This window comes from Hyperolius riggenbachi, chromosome 7 (genome assembly GCF_040937935.1).
Source record: "Hyperolius riggenbachi isolate aHypRig1 chromosome 7, aHypRig1.pri, whole genome shotgun sequence".
Classification (NCBI taxonomy): Eukaryota; Metazoa; Chordata; class Amphibia; order Anura; family Hyperoliidae; genus Hyperolius; species Hyperolius riggenbachi.
In genome coordinates, this window is record NC_090652.1 from 208,932,389 (window position 1) to 208,955,318 (window position 22,930).

Consider the following 22,930-nt stretch of genomic DNA (forward strand, 5'->3'; position numbering starts at 1 on the left):
TTCTAACATAGCCAGACACTTTCCCAGTCCTAACCATCAACTTCAGCCTAACACTTAGGGCCCATTCACACCTGAGCGGGAATCGCGCAATTCCCGCTCAGGACAAACCGCTAGCGGTTTTGTAAAAACCGCTACACATTGTAGCCATCGGCAGTGTTCTTACTTTCGCGTTTGCGGTTAGCGATAACCGCAAAGTTTTCCGGCGAGTAGCGTTCCACGATTAGCAATCGTGATTAGCGTGCAAAGCACGCTAATTGCGATCGCTCCAAAACCGCCGCAGTGTCCAGTGATTTTTCCACGTTAATCGCGGGAAAATCACTCCCGCAAAAGTTCTGCGGTTTCAGATGTGAACGGGCCCTAAAGTAATCTTTAGTGTTAGGCTGAAGTTTAGTTTGGTTGATTACATCTGTTCTTTTGGCAATAAATATATGAATATTACCTTGGCAGACTGGTTCCTGTAGTTTTATGTACTGCTGAGATGACAGTGAAATTTACTGGGCACAAAGATGTCCAGACTCCTCCTTCTATCCCGTCATCCCAACATGACGTAACCAGGGAGAGGGTACCATCTAGTGTTTAGCTTTAATTAAAGATCGCTTGACCCCTCCAATCTCTTTCCTCTTGTGGTTAGAAATTAAATCTGTGAGGAGTTCTGCAGCTACAGAAAAGTCTCATAATGATATCTGCTGTAGCTCCAAAACTGGCCACAAGGTATTCATCCTAAAGCAGTGGCTGGAAGGAGGTGGTGTGCTGAGAAGTGAGAGCTGCTGTGTAGCTAGAGTACATCAACTTTTCTTGCAGCTACAAGCTTTTGTGAATGGATCACATGATCCATTCACATGATTTAATTAAAGATCGCTTGACCCCTCCAATCTCTTTCCTCTTGTGGTTAGAAATTAAATCTGTGAGGAGTTCTGCAGCTACAGAAAAGTCTCATAATGATATCTGCTGTAGCTCCAAAACTGGCCACAAGGTATTCATCCTAAAGCAGTGGCTGGAAGGAGGTGGTGTGCTGAGAAGTGAGAGCTGCTGTGTAGCTAGAGTACATCAACTTTTCTTGCAGCTACAAGCTTTTGTGAATGGATCACATGACTGTCTTTCCCAAAGGGAATTTCCATGGAACAGCTGCATCAAATATGGAAATTACTTGAGCAATGGCATAATCCTCTGTTCACATTTACTGACAATGGAAAATCTGAGGGGTGAAGAGTATTTGTGACATTAAACATACACTAACTAGATAAATAATGTAGATCTACACAGGTCATATTTTTTTCTAAAGTAAAAAGAAATGATAAATATACAGTTAAAATATAGAAACATTTTACTATGTACTTCATCACTTTATGGACAAAATAACAATAAACTCCCACCTTGTTGTTTACAGATTAAGACTTGTCCTCAAACATTAAATGACCTTTTGATGCATCTATATTATATATTTTTATTGCATTTTTTTGTATTTTACTCTCAAACACATATCTTTAAATAAAAGTTATCCACCATGCGGGCCAGAACGAAAGCAGAGACTTAAGAAAAAAAAAAAAAACATAAATCAAGAATAAACACAAGGAAAAAAAAGAGAACATGAAAAAATTCTTTAACCACTCAATGAGAGCAGGCAGTCTTTGTAGAAGGAAACCAAACGCATCTCATTGCAAAGTGGTTTTAATAAGTAGCTAAGTCTTTTTCTGTACCAAATCCGATTCACAGTCTATATGTCGAGAATGAAATGTTGGTTTCCCATGCAATATCGGTGTTTGCATGTATGTAGGTCTGTATGCGTGTCTACAGTATGTATATGTGTGGGTGTGTGCATATATATATATATATATATATATATATATATATATATATATATATATATATATACATACACACAAATGCATATACATATATATGTGTGTGTAAATGTATACTTAGATATATAAATACTTCTCCTTCATTGATTTTATCGAGCTTGAGGTCCTGTAATCTGCTTGGATCAACACTGTAAGTGCAAGATGATTGACAATATATTTTTTTAACTAGTTTTTTTTCCAGTCAGATTTATAAACTCAAGTGTCAAGGCAAGTTTCCAAGATAGCAAGATCAAAAATGCATTGTTCCACTCTATGCCCCCACAGAGATAGGGCATTACAAGTAATCAAAGTGATTTTCTCTTGCACATATGTATTGCTGACATGTTTGTATGGGAGGTGGAGATTTCTATTATCTCTGCTCCACCTCAGGCAGATTGGTCTTGTTATTTACACTGCTTTCGTCACTCTGTTCTACTGTATACATCTCCTCCATGCTTTCCTCACTGTCATTCTCCTCGGATTCCGTCAGCAGCTCATCATCTTTGTATTCAGCCACATCCACCGCTAAGCCTAGGTGCTCTTTGAGAATGCCATGGTGTTTAACATGATAACGTTGATTCTGAAAAAACTTAATGATTGTGTGTTTTGGGAGATCAAGCTGGGCTGATAAGGTGTGGATGGCCTCTTGGTCAGGGTACAAGCCCACATCGTGGATAAAGCTCTGTAGGATTCCTAGAGCCTCCAGGGAAATTTTGGTGCGGGATCTTGGCTTTTTGGTGCAACTGTCTTCTGATGGTGGTGGGACAGGTGGTGCCTCTTCTCGAGGAGGGGAGGCCTCTTTGGCTGGCTGAGCTTGTTGTCCTAAAAGTACCTGGTAAAATACATACATTTTGTTTAATCAACAGAATCATTACAACTCTATAAAATTAATGTAAGAACAGTAAGGCCTGTAAGTAAAAACATTTAAAAACACCTGATGCATTGCCAACAATACTAAAAGAAGGTATAGCTTTTCATCACTTTTACAGTTACTTCTTTAGTTGTAATAAGGAATGGGTATTTCTAGGCATTTGTTATGTAGATACAATCCACTACCTTAAGCCAAAAGACTATTTAAATTGACTCACTTATGCACATATTAATTATTTAAGTGTCTGGTTTAATGTGTACTATCTCCTAAATGATGGGGTAAACATGACAAAACAGCATTGTATGTTGATGATAAATGATGTTGAGGCCCCCCAAATTAAATATGAATGTTTTCTTTTCACATAGATGACCCTTTCACCCCCCTCACAATCCAATTCTCTTCTCCGTCCAAAATGTGCATCGCACCATCCTCATAAAGTGGCCCTTTTCTTGCCCTCCAGAGATAGCCCTTCTACTCTGGGCCTTGCACTTACTCACACATGCCTTGTTTCCCCTATTGTACATTTGTCAATATACTGGCTCGAATACACCAAATATCTCTGCTTGTATTTAGGTTCCTAAAAAAGAGCAATTTCAGCAGCAGGGTTGCTCGTAAACTACGCCAGTGCGAATCTACGCATCATAGTACGCAACTACGCATCGTAGTTCGTAGGCGTAATTTAAGAACTACACGTACGCATTTCCGCGTAGTAGTAGTCCCGCTATGCGTAGCTTCGCCTGCTACGCGTAGTTGACGTATGTATTGCGAAGTCAACTACGCGTGCGGTAACTGCATTTATATGGGTCATTGTGCATGCGCAGAAATTTTATTGCCCTTTATACGCATACAATTCCGCATTGGATGTTGGAATATATGCTTATATTAGTTTGTGTATGCGCATAGTTAGCAGATTATTGCGGAAATTTTTCCGCATAAGGGCATAAGCGGTAGCATCAACTACGCTACGCAATACGTGAAGCTTGCGTATTTTAATGCGTAGTCTACGGTATGCTAACGTAGCGAAGTGGCTGATTTCGGAGCCGTAGATTGCGAAGCATATTTGCGTAAAAATACGCGTAGGTCCAGCGTAGCGAAGTTGGCTGACTACGACCATCCCTGTTCAGCAGTTTCAGTGTGTTGCTGATTTTGACAAAAACAGAAATGTGGTGTTTTAAAGATACTCCAAAGTTTCTCTAACATCACTATGTTGCCGATTCTCTCCTCTGCTCCTTCACCTGATGTTTTTTTTTTTTTTTTTTTACCTTACTGTTGTTTTTACAAAGGCCCAGTAGCCACAAATATATACAATATTTCTTGTATTTCTTATTCTTCCCTTCAGTGCTGGCAGTTCACATTATCAATAGGGCACTTAAATTATTAACATCTAGTGATGGTCAATGAGAGGCAAACAAAAATGTGTACAATAATTTTTAATGCACACTTATGCAGTTTGAAAATGGAGCAATCAAATCCCATTAAAGGGACATTTGATTGGTCAATATTAAAGCTGAACACATTTTCATAAAAATCTGCTTAAACATGCACCAGCTCATGATTATTTGCATTGCATTGATCATCTCTATTAACATTTACATAATAGTATCAATTAGCTAAACCATTGAAAGAAACAAGTGGATTAGCGGTACTAAGAATCTCTTTTACTCATTAGTAGAGTATTGTACCATACTAGGCACCAGCTAAGGCTAGGTCCATCTTTGTTGCTAGATCCTTAAAGGAGTCATAAGGCAAAGTTATATGAAAGCCGATTTACTTACCTGGGGCTTTCTCCAGCCCCTTGCAGCTGTCTGTCCCATGCTGACAGCTTTGTTCGCAGCCACCAGCCCAGGGGGGCCCCGCACGGTGCAGAGGACGCCTGCACAGTACGCCGCTGACAACATGGGCTTGATTGACAGTGGCACTTCACGCAGGCGTAGTAAGGACGACCTCAAGGTCGTCCTCTGCATCGTGCGGGGACCCCGGGCCGGTGGCTGCGAACAAAGTTGTCAGCGTGGGACAGCCTCCCAGAAAAAATTTGATTGGGTCCCTGTAGGGGTGTAACTATAAATCATAGAGCCACCCAGAAAATTTTGATGGGGCCCCTCAATGTTCGAACCCTTTTCCTTACTTACCCCTTGCAACTCGCATGGCCATTTTTTAGGGGACATAAAAAAGTGTGGGCATCATAACCTTAGCACCTATAGGAATTGTAGCTACAAACATACATGATCTGAAAGATGGATTCCTTTATCAGAAGGAGCAATGTATTAGTTGGTACTCCCTTACAGCTCTGGGCCCCCCTGCAGACAGGGATGGTCAATGAGATGTAAATAATTCTGTGTTGTTGCAGATTGTTATGCCAAGTTTACATAAATGTATCCAGCTTGAAAACAGACAAAGGAACTGCTGTTGCAGCTGAATTGGATTGGTCTATTTTCAAGTTGCACACATGTGCATAACCTTAAAGAGACTCTGTAACAAAATTTTGAGCCTTATTTCTTCTGTCCTATAAGTTCCTATTACTGTTCTAATGTGGTCTGTCTTACTGCAGCCTTTCCTACTTGCACTGTCTCTGTAATAAATCTTATCTCCTTTCATCTGTCGTGTCTGTCGGGCTGAGGTTGGAATGTGTGGAATGTGCAGCACTGCTTGTCATTGGCAGAAGCTTTACACACCCTCCCCAAGCTTTGCATGAGTCACACAGTAAGCTGTTCTCAGTCTATGATACTCTGGTTAGAAGCCAGTCTTTTGTTTGTAAACACTGCCTAAAACTGTTAATTACAAACCAGGATTGCAGCAGGGAAAGGCAGAAACTGCACAGAGGGGCACAGGAGAACATAAGGAATAGAATGATATGCTTTTTATTGTAAGAATTTTAGAGTACAGATTCTCTTTAACTTAAAAACATGCATCAACTGTGAATCATTTTCATCTCATTGACCATTCCTGGTGCCTGGCTTTACTGCTGCACAAAACACATATCCAGGCTGATAGACGAGCCCTTGTGTTCTCTAAGGAGCATTGTTATCTTTACTACAAAGCAGTAAAACAGTAACTTTTTGAATTTAGAAAAGCTTCTAAGTCAAAGCAGAAGTTGCAAAATACATTGCAAACTTTCATGCGCAATTAATATATTCCTAATTAAAGTAAAATAAAAACATACTTAAAAAAAAGCTTGGGTTAGAACTGAACTTAGTAACCTAGTAAATAAATCAGTGCAATAAACAGAAAAATCACTATACACTCCCTTTGGGTGTACAAGAGCACCCTTCATAAAAACACCTCACGCAATCTAATTGCTCAGTTCCTTAACTACTGTTTCTCTGGGAGTCTAGCAAGGCAGCATTCCAGAGGAGCACGGCGCATGAAAACATACTTGCCAGTGAAGTCTTGTAGTCATTCCCTGATATAATCAACCACTATTAATAAAACATGTGAGTAGGAAAGAGTATCGGCTTGTTTGCTAAAAGTTGACTACATTAGATAAAGCGTCTCGCCTTCATTCTCTGTGTGCTTAAATATGTTTTGAGGGGTAGAATAGAAAGCAGCTGGGACCCATGTGTAAAATATAATGGTCACTGCCTGGAGGGAAGGAAGTGAGATATTGAATGAACTAGTTTAGGAAAATATATAATGTACTGTATCATTATGGCAGTGATCTGGATTACATGTAATAAGCGCTAGTTTAGTGGTATTTTTCTATCAGACAAGGAATTAATAGGGAGCTTGAAGGGGTTACCGGCACAAGTCTCTCTGAAAGTGTTCCTCATTGTTGTAGATGGAAGAGATGTGTTTTGTTCAGGTGACCGGGAATGTGCGTGTCCAGCAAAACCAATGTCTGGAAAGCTTTTAGTTTTGTGAGTCCTAAATTGTACTTGGTTTTGGCCAGACATCAATCATTTATGGTTATTCCCCCCACAGATTTTGTCTACGGTGACACACGTCATGGTGGTCGTCTGGTAAAATATGCCACCCTCAATAAGAATAGGAACCAGAAAATGTTACTATTTACCGGATAATGGGGCTAAAGCCACATAATTATTTTGCTCTTGTTGTAACTATAATATAATAAGCAATCTCTTATGAACAACATTTGGGACATTTAATGAAATTGGGACATAGGGAAAAAATCAGAGTGAGGAAGTTAGAAAACAGTGTCGACAATGAATGATTTTTCTTTTCTACTGGAAGCAAGCAGACTGCTGTCCAGGCGTATATGGGGCTTACAAACACTTTTACCATTCATTCGATTATAACTGGCTATCAGCTAAAATGTTCACACCATCATTTTCTCTTGACTGTGGTGGCAAGAAGATTTTGGAGATTTCTAGGGAGATTTCTAGGGAGCTCCTTAGCATTACCTGATGCTGAAACCAGCGCGTGTTAATTGATAGGAGCACAATTTTCAAGAAAACGTGTACAAGAAAAATCTTGCATATCCAGCATAGTACTGACTGCACCAGAATTATTACGCATGTGGCTGATATACAACCAGGTACCACTTCTTGCACTGATTCTGCAAAGCCACATAAATACTTCAAGGTGCCAATTAATGACACAAACTTGATTGTACAATCTTACCCCTTCTATGTAATATTAGGGACTACCTATAGTACCTCCTCAAAGTATATTCACTCGCTTAACTCTTCTACTGCACAGATTTGGTAAAATTCTACAATAAGGGGCAGTTTCCACTAGCGTTGTGGATGCAAGGCGATCGCCACATCACCTTGCATCCCCCCACAGGTACTTCCGGTTGTTGTTCAGTCAACCGGATGCTGTGTCGTGTGGCTTCCTGTCAGCAGCTATGGGGAATTAGATGCGTGCTGCGGAAATCTGTAGCATGCAATCCATAAATTCCCCCGCGTCGCATCGTGGAGGATCGCATAGGTCAATTTGCGTCAATGGAAACTACTTCATTGACCTGAATTGGTTGCAGTTACTTTGCGTTGCGATGCGCTTTCCGCATAGCAAGGCGTGTAGTGGAAACGGGCCCTAAAGATTCTATCCTTGATTAGTGCAACAGTGAAAACTGATCAGAAACAAATTTTATTAAGCTGCAAATAACACTTATCAATAGCAAATATATGGATAAGCTATAACTCATTACACAATTTTATATTGAAATCTACTTTAGTATACAATAGACTCCAGTATCTGGCACTGACAGGGATCAGCTGATTCTGGATAAGTGTGCTCTCTGGTTGCTTAAGACTCAATGTTAAAAATAGGCCCAGCTAATACAGTACTTTACCGCACTGTATATACTTACCATGAACTCTGTTTTAAATGTTAAAATACAGTAGTTGAAAGTATGTTAACCTTGGGTGATCCGTGGAACCCAGTCTTTAAAGAGAACCTGAGGCGGGGTTCTTCCATCGCAATCCATATACAGAGGCTGGGTCTGTCTATAGAGCCCAGCCTCTGTTGATAGTTAGTTCCCTCCAAAGCCCCCCCTGCGTGCTGTCAGACCCCATAAAACACAGCCGCGCTACGCGGCTGTGTTTACCTCACTACTGTCAGTCTTGGCTGCTCCCACGCCTGCTGAAACACTCCGGTCCCCGCCCGCGTCCCTTCCCTCCAATCAGCGGCGAGGGAAGGGATGTGGGCAGGGACCGGAGCGATTCAGGAGGCGGGGGAGCGGCGAGACTGACAGTAGTGAGATAAACACAGCCGGCTGTGACACGCTGCGTTTTATGTTTTTGAAAATTGTGGGAGAAGGTTATTAGTCTCACAGGTGGACATGGTGAAGGGATCATTGAAACCTACAATATTACCCTATGAAGTTTTGTCTCCTCTTTTTAAGTGTTTGCTCCTCCTGGTGGTCTTTGGATTGAACATATCGATCTCTTCAAGTGAACTGTGTTGCATTCATTTGGGGCTGTGAGCTTGTAGCATGATAACCCTATGTGTATATATCATATGTAAGTTAAGTGACTTTTTGCTATTGCGCTCCACGATTTAAAGATCCAGGCAAGATCATGAGTGACAATTGAATGGAGCTGTTGGCAGTACTTCCCTGGGAAGAGCTCACAACTACCGAATTTGCTGTACCACTAAGAGTTGTGGGAGATTCACTGATCTCTGCAAGTGAACCCTTCCTCTTCCCACATTATCTCCTTGTTTATTTCCAGGAAAACCCACCTTACATTGTGAGCACCACCAACTGGACCTTTCAAGTGCCACATCGCATACTGGTTCAATGTCTATTAAGTGACCGGATTCAGACATGCCAGGAACTGCTGGCAGCTTTGCAGACTCAGGCTCAAAAAAACTTGAGCCAGGAAAGGTTGGTTCTGTGTCAGAACCAGGCAAACCTGCTGACAGACTTTTCCAGGGAGCGCTCACACAGATACCTTACCTAGCTCATGTAAAGAACCTTCAATGACTCCTAAACAATTACCTAGACTAAAGCTATGCTTACACTAGTCAGTTCAGGTAAATGATAAATATCATTTCAGCAGAAACCTTGCCCTTTGTACATCCATCTAATATATAATATTATATAGAATATAAATAGTCACTCTTGAGATTTGATTGCTATTCTCCATTTCCTGTCCTGGGGACCATCTAGGTTCATATGAAAGCTATGAAGGCCCCAGTGACAAGAATAAGGAAAAATCTCCCCAAAGGGAAAACAAACACCAACAATAACAAGATGAGCTTCAAAACCCTTTGCTAATAAAAAGTAGATTTTTTTTTCTGAGACTGGACTTCATAGTTTGTTCCAAGTGCTTTGTAAAGGTGAAAGTAGGAAAATCCATTTAAGAGATAAGTTAATCACTATCTTTCTGGAACTACAGAGTTCGAAACCCAGGAGAGTCTGTGTATTATTAAATAGAAGTATATATATATATATTTACAACAAGAAATTGTTGAGTACAGGTGTTACATTACATTTTTACTTCGGGCAGGTTTAATATTACTTTGGAGTTCTTTTTTTTTTTTTTGTTGCTCTTTCTCCTTGCGGGTTCTAGCAGGGAGAAGAAAATAAAAGCATGTTCTTCAATATAAAAAGAGCGTGTCAGGGAAAATCAATAGAAGCGTGCAAAATGGTAGGAAGTCAGACATGGAAATATGTGTTCAATTTCATGCAGCCCGCGGTACACTTTTCCTTTAATATTGTATATGTTGCTCATGGCAGACTTGGTATATTGTTATCATAAAACACGCTGGTTAATCATTGTCTTGCAACAAGATTTTATGAAATGGAGATGGTGTCAGGATAGATGGTTATGATTGTTTACTCTGGGTGGAAAGTGTTGTCATGCTTACAAATATGATTAACCTTTGGCATTCAACAGCAAGTGGCATATGTGACATCTCCTCTGTGGAGGCCACAGGCGGTTCTATAGGTCTAAAAGTGTACAGACAGTCACTTTAGCAGCCAATCAGATGTGCCCTTTTTGTCTCCTATTCTGCTGTGGGAGAAGCATTTATGAATCGTACACATTAGCACAAAATAAAATTAATTCTGTGTCTGACATGAGCAGAAGCTAGCTGGGACATATCAAGTAAAAACACCCGAAGTTTAAAGCGGACCCAAACCAAACATTTTTTAATTTAAAATATTTTGTTGCACCACTCTGACACATACAAAGATAAATAAACACTCCTTCAAACCTATGAGCATTTCAGTGCATGCTTTTCACCCTTCTCTTTTCATAGCTAGGGTTACACTGGGGGCAGCCATTAGCAATTCCTCCATTGCCGGACACCATCTACTCCACCAGTTTGCCGGAAAAATCCCGGCAATTTGAAAGGAAGGGAGGGGTTCCTCCAATAAATGTAAAATATTTTATATTTGTCATCATGCAGCTGAAAAAAGGCTGCTATTTATTATTATAATTTAGAAAATAGATTTTATTTCTGAAATCTTGTATTTTTAATTTGGGTCCACTTTAAGTAAAAGTAGAGAGAATATCTGTAGTGTGTGTGTGTGTGTGTGTGTGCGTGCGTGCGTGCGTGCGTGCGTGCGTGCGTGTGTGGTGATGATGATGATGAACTGACTCAGACTAATCAGAGCTATCGCAAAGATGATTAGTGTGTGTGTGTGTGTGTGTGTGTGTGTGTGTGTGTGTGTGTGTGTGTGTGTGTGTGTGTGTGTGTGTGTGTGTGATGAACCTACCCTGGTTTATCAGAGCTATTGCAAAGATGATTAGAGCAAAATTGGTAACAAAAGCAGAGCAAAACTGCAAATCAATGGTTCCCATTGGTTTTCTGAGCAACTCTGCCAAATGTACTGCTGGTATGTGCCACTTTTCATTTTTCCTTGTACTGGTATTGATGACTCTGCCTCACTGAAAAGTAGATAGAGATGATTGACACTTTGATCTGTGTAGGCAGGATTACAGTGTACAAAAATCCCAAGAGAGGGACCTGGCACTTTCATAAATGAGTCCAACTTGTCTCTCTGATATTGTCAGTATATGAAGTCCACTAACAGTCTGAACCAGATGATTCATAAGGCGCCCTAAGTGTTGTCCAGGGGCCTGGTTTTCATCTACTCTAAGCCTCTGTCCCTATCTCACCTTACCCAAAAAGACTAGGTACAATGCGATGAAAGCCAGTACTGCTGCGTATGTCTTTTTTTACCCAACTAATTATGTAACTATTTTACCTAAAGCCCCATTTCATCTTAATATGTCTTTCCATTTAATGTTCCTTCATATATCATAGAATGATCCTTTGTGTAGTTGTATGTTTTAAACTCATAACGAGCAAGGGGTACATTTTATTTCAGCAATGTGTTTTTTGTCTGTGATCCTGTCCCCGTAAATCACCTAACCTCTAACTGATCCCTTTAACAGTAAAATCCTCCAAATGCCATGATGCCAAACCCTGACAACAGGCATATATTTTAAGAAAAAAAGGAGAAAAGGGTCATTTTATTAAATGGAAAATTGCCATATGACATGACATGTACATACATAAGCTGCCATTGCTAACTTACTAAAAAGTTGAGTTGTTTTGTTATCGTGATCCAGTTTTGACTTCTCTTGATCATGCTAGTTTATGGCAGAGCCATCATTGGGATTTAAGCTGCACATACATATTGAGATCCATCCAACCTGACCTCGGATGACATGTCACAGTTGTTTCCAGCCAGAACCATCTAATGTGCACATTCTCCCTATATTTGAATCAATTTCTACTGGATGCTTTGAGTTACTCAAGCTCCCCAGAAGCAATACTAGTCAGTTAATGTTTTCCCCTCAAATATGATCAAATCTTAGAATCTCATAAAAATCAGTCAACAACTAGGGCACCTTTCACTGAAACTCGATCAAAATATTGATGAAATGCTCATCGCTCATGCCCTTTCTTCAGAAGATCAGTGCCGTCAGGTGTGCAGCAGGACCACAGGTGGGAATAGTATGCAAGGGACCATGGATGGAATGCTTATCGGTCATGCCCTTTCTTCAGAAGATCAGTGCCGTCAGGTGTGCAGCAGGACCACAGGTGGGAGTAGTATGCAAGGGACCATGGATGGAATGCTTATCGGTCATGCCCTTTCTTCAGAAGATCAGTGCCGTCAGGTGTGCAGCAGGACCACAGGTGGGAGTAGTATGCAAGGGACCATGGATGGAATGCTTATCGGTCATGCCCTTTCTTCAGAAGATCAGTGCCGTCAGGCGTGCAGCAGAACCGCAGGTGGGAGTAGTATGCAAGGGACCACGGATGGAATGCTTATCGGTCATGCCCTTTCTTCAGAAGATCAGTGCCGTCAGGCGTGCAGCAGGACCGCAGGTGGGAGTAGTATGCAAGGGACCATGGATGGAATGCTTATCGGTCATGCCCTTTCTTCAGAAGATCAGTGCCGTCAGGCGTGCAGCAGGACCGCAGGTGGGAGTAGTATGCAAGGGACCACGGATGGAATGCTTATCGGTCATGCCCTTTCTTCAGAAGATTAGTGCCGTCAGGTGTGCAGCAGGACCACAGGTGGGAGTAGTATGCAAGGGACCACTGCATACCTTTGTATTGTATTGGGAAGTACATTCCTGTTTAAATCTTGTTTAATATCTATGTGAATGCTATATCAATACAGCAAAGGAATAAACAGCACATTAATGATGCAGGGAAATATGCTTTGTAATACTGACATCTTTCCATTTAATATGTTATGTCATATATCATAGAATGATCCTGTGTGTAGTTGTATGTTTTAAACTCATAACGAGCAAGGGGTTCATTTTATTTCAGCAATGTGTTTTTGTCTGTGATCCTGTCCCCGTAAATCACCTAACCTCTAATTGATCCCTTTAACAGTAAACCCCTCCAAATACCAGAACGCCAAACCCTGGCATTAACATTTTCCTTACACCTAACCTTAACCTTCTTCCTAATATCGACCCTTCTGATACCTAACCCTAAATCCTTCTCTGATGCTACCCGATTCTAGATACCTAATCTTAAACATCTAACCTTAAACACTTGAGCTAAACTTGACCTTCCCTTTCCCCTAGTACAGTGATCTGCAAACGTGGCTCTCCAGCTGTTAAGGAACTACAAGTCCCACAATGCATTTGCCTTTATGAATCATGACTGTGGCTGTCAGATTCCTGCAATGCATTGTGGGACTTGTAGTTCCTTAACAGCTGGAGAGCCAAGTTTGCAGATCATTGCCCTAGTACTAAGCATCCTAATTTACACTTAGTCCTAACCACCAATCCTAACGTTTTGGTGTTAGATTTGGTTTAATGCTCCAACACCAAATTCATGTAGCTAAAAACAAAAATTACTATTTCGAGTAATGTAGTGCACATTCCTTGTGCCACTTAAAAATAACACCAGGTGCCCAATATTATTATCACTATGTGCCAAACCCACTTTCTTCCATCAGATAGATCCGTTTTTAATTTTAGTAAATAACACAGAAAAAAAGCAGTTGAATAATCAGCAGGAAACACTGTATTTCGAATGTTGCATTAAGCATTGAAAGGAAGATGGTGGTGTAATGGTTAGCACTCTTGCCTGGCAGCACTGGGTCCCTGGTTTGAATCCCAGCCAGAGCACTATCTGCATGGAGTTTGTATGTTCTTCCCGTGTATGTGTAGGTTTCCTCCAGGCACTCAGATGTCTTCCCACATCCCAAAAACATAAAGATAACTTAATTGGCTTCCCCCTAAAATTAACCCTAGACTATGATACATACACTACACGATAGATACATAGGCATATGTCTATGGCAGGGATTAGATTGTGAGCAACTCTGAGGTACAGTTAGTGACAAGACTATATACTCTGTACAGCGCTGCAGAAAATGTCAGCACTATAAAAATACTAAATAATAATAAATAATATAATTGGTCTGCTTTCCTCCAGTTTAAAATAAACTCATACTGCTGAAAACAAGAAGAGAATTGAGAGCCCAATATGCTGCAGTATTGTCAGGTAAAATGAAGAGTTCAATACAATTTTATGTATATATACTCACAAACACGGGTTACCCATAGGCAAGCATTTTAAATGCAGGTGGGGAGCATTAGGACCTGACCCCACTCAGGTTAAGAAGTTGCTCTCTGTAGATAGTAGATGGGGATGTACCCCTCCACCCAGGGTGGACTAGAAGATCATCAAAAACTCGGTATACAGAGGCGCCAGAGTAGAGTAAAACGTTTTAAAACCCGCTTAAAAGCAGAGGGGGATGTTAAGGTGGACTCACCTCCCTCTTACAAAAAAAAAAAACTCACTTGAGTCTCGATAAACCAGAATTGACAAATAATTTATTCAACTCCACAAATGCGTGACCGCGCTTCCTCAGGCAAAATGGGAGCACAACTCAGTGGGTCAAGCAATAGGTTTGAGCGCCTCTGTCTAGGCATTTTTGCCTGAGGAAGCAGGGTCACGCCCGTGAAACGCGCTGCATTTGTGGAGTTCAATAAATTATTTGTCAATTCTGTTTCATCGAGACTCAAGTGAGTTTTCTTTTTTTGTAAGAGGGAGGTGAGTCCACCCTAACATCCCCCTCTGCTTTTAAGCGGTTTTTAAAATGTTTTACTCTACTCTGGCGCCTCTGTATACCGAGTTTTTGCTGATCATACTGCTGAGCATTTTTCCACTCAAAACCCAGACTTAACCAAAAATTATAATTTTGTAGAATTACATGGGCTATTTAACCACTTGAGGACTGTAGGCTTTACCCCCCTTAAGGACCAGACCCTTTTTTTCCATTCAGACCACTGCAGCTTTCACGGTTTATTGCTCGCTCATACAACCTACCACCTAAATGAATTTTGGCTCCTTTTCTTGTCACTAATAAACCTTTCTTTTGGTGCTATTTGATTGCTGCTGCAATTTTTACTTTTTATTATATTCATCAAAAAAGACATGAATTTTGTCAAAAAAATGATTTTTTTAACTTTCTGTGCTGACATTTTTCAAATAAAGTAAAATTTCTGTATACATGCAGCACGAAAAATGTGGAAAAACATGTTTTTGATAAAAAAAAAACCCATTAAGCCTATATTTATTGGTTTGGGTAAAAGTTATAGCGTTTACAAACTATGGTGCAAAAAGTGAATTTTCCCATTTTCAAGCATCTCTGACTTTTCTGACCACCTGTCATGTTTCATGAGGAGCTAGAATTCCAGGATAGTATAAATACCCCCCAAATGACCCCATTTTGGAAAGAAGACATCCCAAAGTATTCACTGAGAAGCATAGTGAGTTCATAGAAGATATTATTTTTTGTCACGAGTTAGCGGAAAATGACAGTTTGTGACAAGAAAACAAAAAAGTTTCCATTTCTGCTAACTTGTGACAAAAAAAAAATGAAATCTGCCACGGACTCACCATGCCCCTCTCTGAATACCTTGAAGTGTCTACTTTCCAAAATGGGTTCATTTGTGGAGTGTGTTTACTGTCCTCGCATTTTGGGGGGTGCTAATTTGTAAGCACCCCTGTAAAGCCTAAAGGTGCTCATTGGACTTTGGGCCCCTTTAGCGCAGTTAGGCTGCAAAAAAGTGCCACACATGTGGTATTGCCGTACTCAGGAGAATTAGTATAATGTGTTTTGGGGTGTGTTTTTACACATACCCATGCTGGGTGGGAGAAATATCTCTGTAAATGACAATTGTTTGATTTTTTTTACACACAATTGTCCATTTACAGAGATATTTCTCCCACTCAGCATGGGTATGTGTAAAAATACACCCCAAAACACATTATACTACTTCTTCTGAGTACGGCCATACCACATGTGTGGCACTTTTTTACACCCTAACTGCGCTAAGGGGCCCAAAGTCCAATGAGTACCTTTAGGATTTCACAGGTCATTTTTGTTTCAAGACTACTCCTCACGGTTTAGGGCCCCTAAAATGCCAGGGCAGTATAGGAACCCCACAAGTGACCCCATTTTAGAAAGAAGACACCCCAAGGTATTCCATTAGGAGTATGGTGAGTTCATAGAAGATTTTATTTTTTGTCAAAAGTTAGTGAAAAATGACACTTTGTGAGAAAAAACAATAAAAATCAATTTCCGCTAACTTTTGACAAAGAATAAAATCTTCTATGAACTCGTCATACACCTAACAGAATACCTTGGGGTGTCTTTTTTCTAAAATGGGGTCACTTGTGGGGTCCCTATACCGCCCTGACATTTTACAGGCCCAAAACCGTGAGTAGTCTGGAAACCAAATGTCTCAAAATGACTGTTCAGGGGTATAAGAATCTGCAAATTTTGATGGCAGGTGGTCTATGAGGGAGCGAATTTTGTGGAACCGGTCATAAGCAGGATGGCCTTTTAGATGACAGGTTGTATTGGGCCTGATCTGATGGATAGGAGTGCTAGGGGGGTGACAGGAGGTGATTGATGGGTGTCTCAGGGGGTGGTTAGAGGGGAAAATAGATGCAATCAATGCACTGGGGAGGTGATCGGAAGGGGGTCTGAGGGGGATCTGAGGGTTTGGCCGAGTGATCAGGAGCCCACACGGGGCAAATTAGGGCCTGATCTGATGGGTAGGTGTGCTAGGGGGTGACAGGAGGTGATTGATGGGTGTCTCAAGGTGTGATTAGAGGGGGGAATAGATGCAAGCAATGCACTGGCAAGGTGATCAGGGCTGGGGTCTGAGGGCGTTCTGAGGGTGTGGGCGGTTGATTGAGTGCCCTAGGGGCAGATAGGGGTCTAATCTGATGGGTAGCAGTGACAGGGGGTGATTGATGGGTAATTAGTGGGTGTTTAGGGTAGAGAACAGATGTAAACAATGCACTTGGGAGGTGATCTGACGTCGGATCTGCGGGCGATCTATTGGTGTGGTTGGGTGATCAGATTGCCTGCAAGGGGCAGGTTAGGGGCTGATTGATGGGTGGCAGTGACAGGGGGTGATTGATGGGTGGCAGTGACAAGGGGTGATTGATGGGTGATTGACAGGTGATTGACAGGTGATCAGTGGGTTATTACAGGGAAGAACAGATGTAAATAATGCACTGGCGAATTGATAAGAGGGGGTCTGAGGGCAATCTGAGCATGTAGGCGGGTGATTGGGTGCCCGCAAGGGGCAGATTAGGGTCTGATCTGATGGGTAACAGTGACAGGTGGTGATAGGGGGTGATTGATGGGTGATTGATGGGTAGTTAGTGGGTGTTTAGGGTAGAGAACAGATGTAAACAATGCACTTGGGAGGTGATCTGACGTCGGATCTGCGGGCAATCTATTGGTGTGGGTGGGTGATCAGATTGCCTGCAAGGGGCAGGTTAGAGGCTGATTGATGGGTGGCAGTGACAGGGGGTGATTGATGGGTGATTGACAGGTGATTGACAGGTGATCAGTGGGTTATTACAGGGAAGAACAGATGTAAATAATGCACTGGCGAATTGATAAGGGGGGGTCTGAGGGCAATCTGAGCGTGTAGGCGGGTGATTGGGTGTCCGAAAGGTGCAGATTAGGGTCTGATCTGATGGGTAACAGTGACAGGTGGTGATAAGGGGTGATTGATGGGTGATTGATGGGTAATTAGTGGGTGTTTAGGGTAGAGAACAGATGTAAACAATGCACTTGGGAGGTGATCTGACGTCGGATCTGCGGGCAATCTATTGGTGTGGGTGGGTGATCAGATTGCCCACAAGGGGCAGGTTAGGGGCTGATTGATGGGTGGCAGTGACAGGGGGTGATTGATGGGTGATTGACAGGTGATCAGTGCGTTATTACAGGGGGGATAGAGGCATACAGTACACGGGGGGGGTCTGGGGGGGGGGGTCTAAGGAGAATCTGAGGGGTGGGGGGTGATCAGGAGGGAGCAGGGGGCAGTTTAGGGAATAAAAAAAAATAGTGTGGACAGATAGTGACAGGGAGTGATTGATGGGTGATTAGGGGGAATGATTGGGTGCAAACAGGGGTCTGGGGGTGGGCAGGGGGGTCTGAGGGGTGCTGTGGGCGATCAGGGGGCAGGGGGGAGATCAGTGTGATTTCGTGCAGACTAGGGTGGCTGCAGCCTGCCCTGGTGGTCCCTCGGATACTGGGACCACCAGGGCAGGAAGCAGCCTGTATAATAGGCTTTGTATACAGCACAAAGCCTATTATACGCTTTCATTATGCGGACGTGTATTCCTCCGCCTGCCGGCGCTGCTAAGTGGCCGGCGAGCTGGAGGCTAAATCCCCGGCCATCGATCCCCGGCGGAGGATCGCGTCACAGATGACGCGATCGCTCCGCCCATGCCCGTACAAGGACCGCCGCCTCTGTGCATGCGGCGGTCCTTGCGGGATCCACTTTCCGGCCGCCCCTGTGCAGTGGGCGGTCGTTAAGTGGTTAAAATGTTCACAAACATATATGAAAAAATTTTCAGAGCTTGACAGAACTGAAGTATTTGGGCAATCTGGGCTTAGTCCCCTTGCACTGAGGCTTCCAGTATTCTAGTCTCTCCCCATATTACTAACTGCTAAAAAATATGAACATGCACAGTACTAACTTCTAAGACAAGTCTGCTTAGATGGATATTTTTACAGAGTCTTCAGTGAACTTCAAAGCTAGACTTGGTAGTCATTTAAAACCTGAAAAGGATGTAAAGTAATTCCCCTATGCACTGATTCTGTGATTAATTCAATCATGCCATAAATTCATGTAAATGTAAACATATTCCCCTTGTTATAGATAAGATATTGTTATTGGAAGCTGTTGCCATACGGCTGACTTGTGTTACAGACATTAGAAGATCTAAGATACACAAAGTATGCATCTGTACTGACGCCAGGCTGCTGCCTTTCAGTTGTCAACAGCACTGAGAACAATGTTTACTATGGAGCATCACCAATGTAGCAGCCCTGTCATTTGTGCAGTGGAAGGCATTGCCAGTTAAGTTTATCCTTTGATTATAATGCTTTGCTCTTGCTGCCCGCATTTAAGCACATATATAGATGTAGCCTGACTGGTACATAAAGGCATCCCAACTCCTGTCATTAGGAGAACTAGCAGCTTGGGCATATGAGTAACTGGCTTGGTGCTTATACTGCCACGCTGGTAGTTTTCACAGACCACGGTCAAAAAACAGTCTCCACTCCAATGCAAGTGACCAGTGGTGACCCGACAACTCTCCCTCCGCCACAGAAACCACAGTTTTTATATAGCTGAGAGCACTGATACACATACTGTGACACAGAGACTGATTCCTAAGATCTGCGGAGGACCTCAATCCGCTAATAAGCCCTTTCACTAAAAAATATGTTTTTAAAATGGTCACAGAATTGGTGAAGTCATCAAAATAATTCTAAGCATATCATTTGTTTGAGGCAACAAACGGCTTTTTTAAACCCTTTTATAACAGCAAAAAAGAAACAACACAAATATGCAACAGTTTATCTTCTGAATAAATACATGATCTTGCTTTTGAATTAAGTAAAATCTCACAAAATGATTCCATCAAAAGCTTGAAACCAAAAAACCAAAGTACTTAAAATTACTAGGTATGAGCAAGAATGCTTCTATCAGTCTTGTAAGAATGTTCTAGGTGGTTCTGTGAATTTTTAGCATTGCACTACTTTTGCCATTGATTGGTTTCTGTACAGCCGCAATACTGCTGTATAAGAACCCTCTGACACATATATCTATTAATTGCATTAAAATGAAGAGATAAAATTTGATCTGGGGTTACCCCCTGATGAGCCTCTTTAACCCCTTGTCACCCATGCAGGCTGCTAGAGCCATCATTTCTAGAACCTGGACTTGGTCTATAGAGGGGCTCTGAAAGAGAGGAATGGTAAACCTCCCTCTCTCCCCCAAAGCTATTATCCATACCATGGACAAGGGACTCTTGCCCACCTCCAGTACCCAGGAGGAGGTGCGTGTTCATGATGGCATCTAGAATCCCCTATAACAAGAGGACCCCCAGATGCCCACCCCCCAGGTAAGATGGGTATAGGGGTACTATTGTACCCCTTACACATTTCCACAACAGCTTTACTGTTCCTAATTAACCATAAAAATGTAATTTTAATTAGTGATCAGATGAAAATCCTCAAAAATGATCATACGCCAATATCCTCTGGATTTGGATCCCTGCTGGCACTTGCTTTACTAATGTATGTGTAGCAAGCCTTAGAAAAAGCTTTAAATGTGCCGCCTGGCTCGCCATTGGTCCCTCAACTTACCATTGAGAATCCTCCTCAGGGAGAATTTCTATTGGTCTGTTAAGGGATCAATGGGGAGCCCTGGTGGCAGTATAGCAAGCGCTGGCAGGGATCAACATGTGTGGAGTGTGTGCAGATGCGCAGTGGGGATCTTCAGTCAACAACAGAGGATATTAGCTGGGGATCATTAATGGTAAGAATTTATGGTTAGTTAAGAACAATAGGACTTTTTCATTATTAGGTTTTTATTGAACTTTAACCCTTTGTGGAAATGGTTAAAAGCTACATTATTATCCCTATATCCATTTTACCTGGGGAGAAGGGCATCTGCCAAAATTAATACCCCAAGGGCCTAGGACAGACATCCTACACACACACACAGACACAAACACACGCACACACAGACAGACACACACACAGACACAGACAGACACACACACAGACACACAGACAGACACACACACACACACACACACACATAAACACACACATACACACACACACAAACACACACACACACACACACACACACACACACACACACACACACACACACACACACACACACACACATACACACACACATTTCTCCTGGGTTAGGGGAAGAGTCCCTTCTCCATGGTATGGAGTTGAGGGAGAGTCACCATAATTTGCTTTCCAGATAAACACCATTCAGCCACAACATTAAAACCGCTGGCAAGGGAAGTGAATAAGCTTAGTTACCTTATTATAATGGCGCCTGTCAGTGGGTGGGATATACCATATTAGACAGCAGGTGAACAGTCAGTTCTGGGAGGTGTGTAGGAAGCAGGAAAACATACATGTGTAAGGATCTGAAGCATTTTGATATGGATCAAATTGTGATGGCTTGATAATTTGAATAAACATCTCTAAAACAGCAGGTTTTATGGGGTATTCCGAGTAGGACAGTTCCTACTAAATTTGTTGAAGGAAACACTATCAGTGAAAAAGCAGCTGGGTAAGGATAGCCTGTCTGGTCTGATACCAAAAACTACTGTAGCACACATTGCTGTTGGTCATGATGATAGAAAAGTATCAGAAAACATAGTGCATTGTAGTTTGCTATATATGGGGCTACAGCTACAGAACGTTCTGAGTTCCTATGCTGACCACTTTCTACTTCCAAAAGTGTGTTCAATGGGCACAAGTGAATTGGATTGGATCAATGGAAGATCATGGTGGTCTGGACTGACAAATTATGTTTTCCTGAGCCTCAAAATTCCCCAGATGTCAATCTGATATAGCATGTGTGGGATGTGATAGAAAAACAAGATCAATCCTTGGAGGCCATACCTCACAACTTACAAGACTAACAGAGTTAGATAGCTATTTAGAGGAAAGGCTCTGTATCTACTAGAGCCTTTGCTGTCCTCTTTGCGTCTCCTAAATCCCTTGCTGTCCCCCGTTCAAAATGAACAACTATGGGACTCACCAGAAGGCTTTGAAAGCACTTACATCCCAGAGTGCATCCAAAGAAATACACATGGGTACTGCCGAAGGCTGCCCGAGGAGGGCTGAAGACATATTCGACAGGTCCAATAATTGTGCGTGGGGGACAGCAGGGAATGGAGGACATGGAGAAAGGACCAGGAAGTCTCTATGGAATCAAGAGCCTTCTCTCAAAATCGATGAGTATCTAACTTTTTAATATGATTAGGATATAACTTTCGGGAGGTGGGTGTGACTTTTTTTGTTTAGGAACAATTGTATTTTCAGTGTTATGTAAATTTTGCTGTTATTTTGGCACTGTTGTTGCCATCAAATAGCTTGGAGCAGATGGGGCATACATTTTCTTCAGGTAATATACTACTCGTTATTTAAATACTGCCCACCAAAGTGACCAAGGTTGACCAGACACTGACAGGTCCAGTTATAAGCAGAGCATGGTGGTATAACTGAAAATGTTTTATTATATGTTTATATTTCTATAGCAGATAACCTTTACCTGCATGGTTCCTAATTCTATAATCATTCCCTGCTGACCACATTTGTAAATGGTTTATTTTAACTGCGCATCAAAGCTTGATGATACCTGTATCTGCTTGGCTTAAGAAGTACTTCAAGTTACCTAACTCTATTGTATGCATTTCTAAAAGTAACTGTAGCGTCACAGCCTGTGGTGCTCTGGAAGGGAGATTACAATCTATTTTTGGCTGTGCAAGCATTGGTGGTCCTAAGTAGAAAATCTAAACTTCAGTGTTCAAAGAAATGTATCCCAGTGACCCTTTGCCTTAAACTCAGTTCAGCAGTTATTCTTAAAAGCAGCTAAATACCTCAGAACCCCTCGCAATCCCTTTGTTTCTACCTTTACCCTGTGACCAGCTGTTTTATACTTAACACAGTACCACAAGCTACCCCCATCGCTTCCTGAATGCCTTTGTAGGTTATCTAGATGTGATCTAGGTACACAGTGCAGAAATTAGAGAAACTAAATGCAGAAATTAGGGACGCCAAACACAAACCACAATCTTGGCGCTTGCCGTGCATTAACCCTTCCTACAGATGAGCATGATTACCTCTTTTCTACTGTAGGGGCAAAATGGTGCTGGGATCTGCCTAAAATATCACAGATTCATTTATTACCTGTATTTCTTACATTGCTGTATATCTACAGACATACAAAAGCTATGACCCCAGACA

At 41.9% G+C, this 22,930-nt stretch overlaps 1 protein-coding gene across 7 annotated transcripts in view; it reads right to left on the minus strand.

Moving 5' to 3' along the window:
* Positions 1-1,356: 1,356 nt before the first annotated feature.
* Positions 1,357-22,930, minus strand: part of SATB2 (SATB homeobox 2) — a 367,270-nt gene continuing 345,696 nt past the window's right edge. For 4 of the 7 annotated variants that reach the window (XM_068245088.1, XM_068245087.1, XM_068245086.1 and 1 more), the window contains one exon: positions 1,357-2,673. In XM_068245088.1, the coding sequence (XP_068101189.1) occupies positions 2,212-2,673 (462 nt within the window). In that variant the 3' untranslated portion in view covers positions 1,357-2,211. The remainder of the gene's footprint in view (positions 2,674-22,930) is intronic. The other 3 variants (XM_068245082.1, XM_068245083.1, XM_068245081.1) reach the window with 1 other exon arrangement.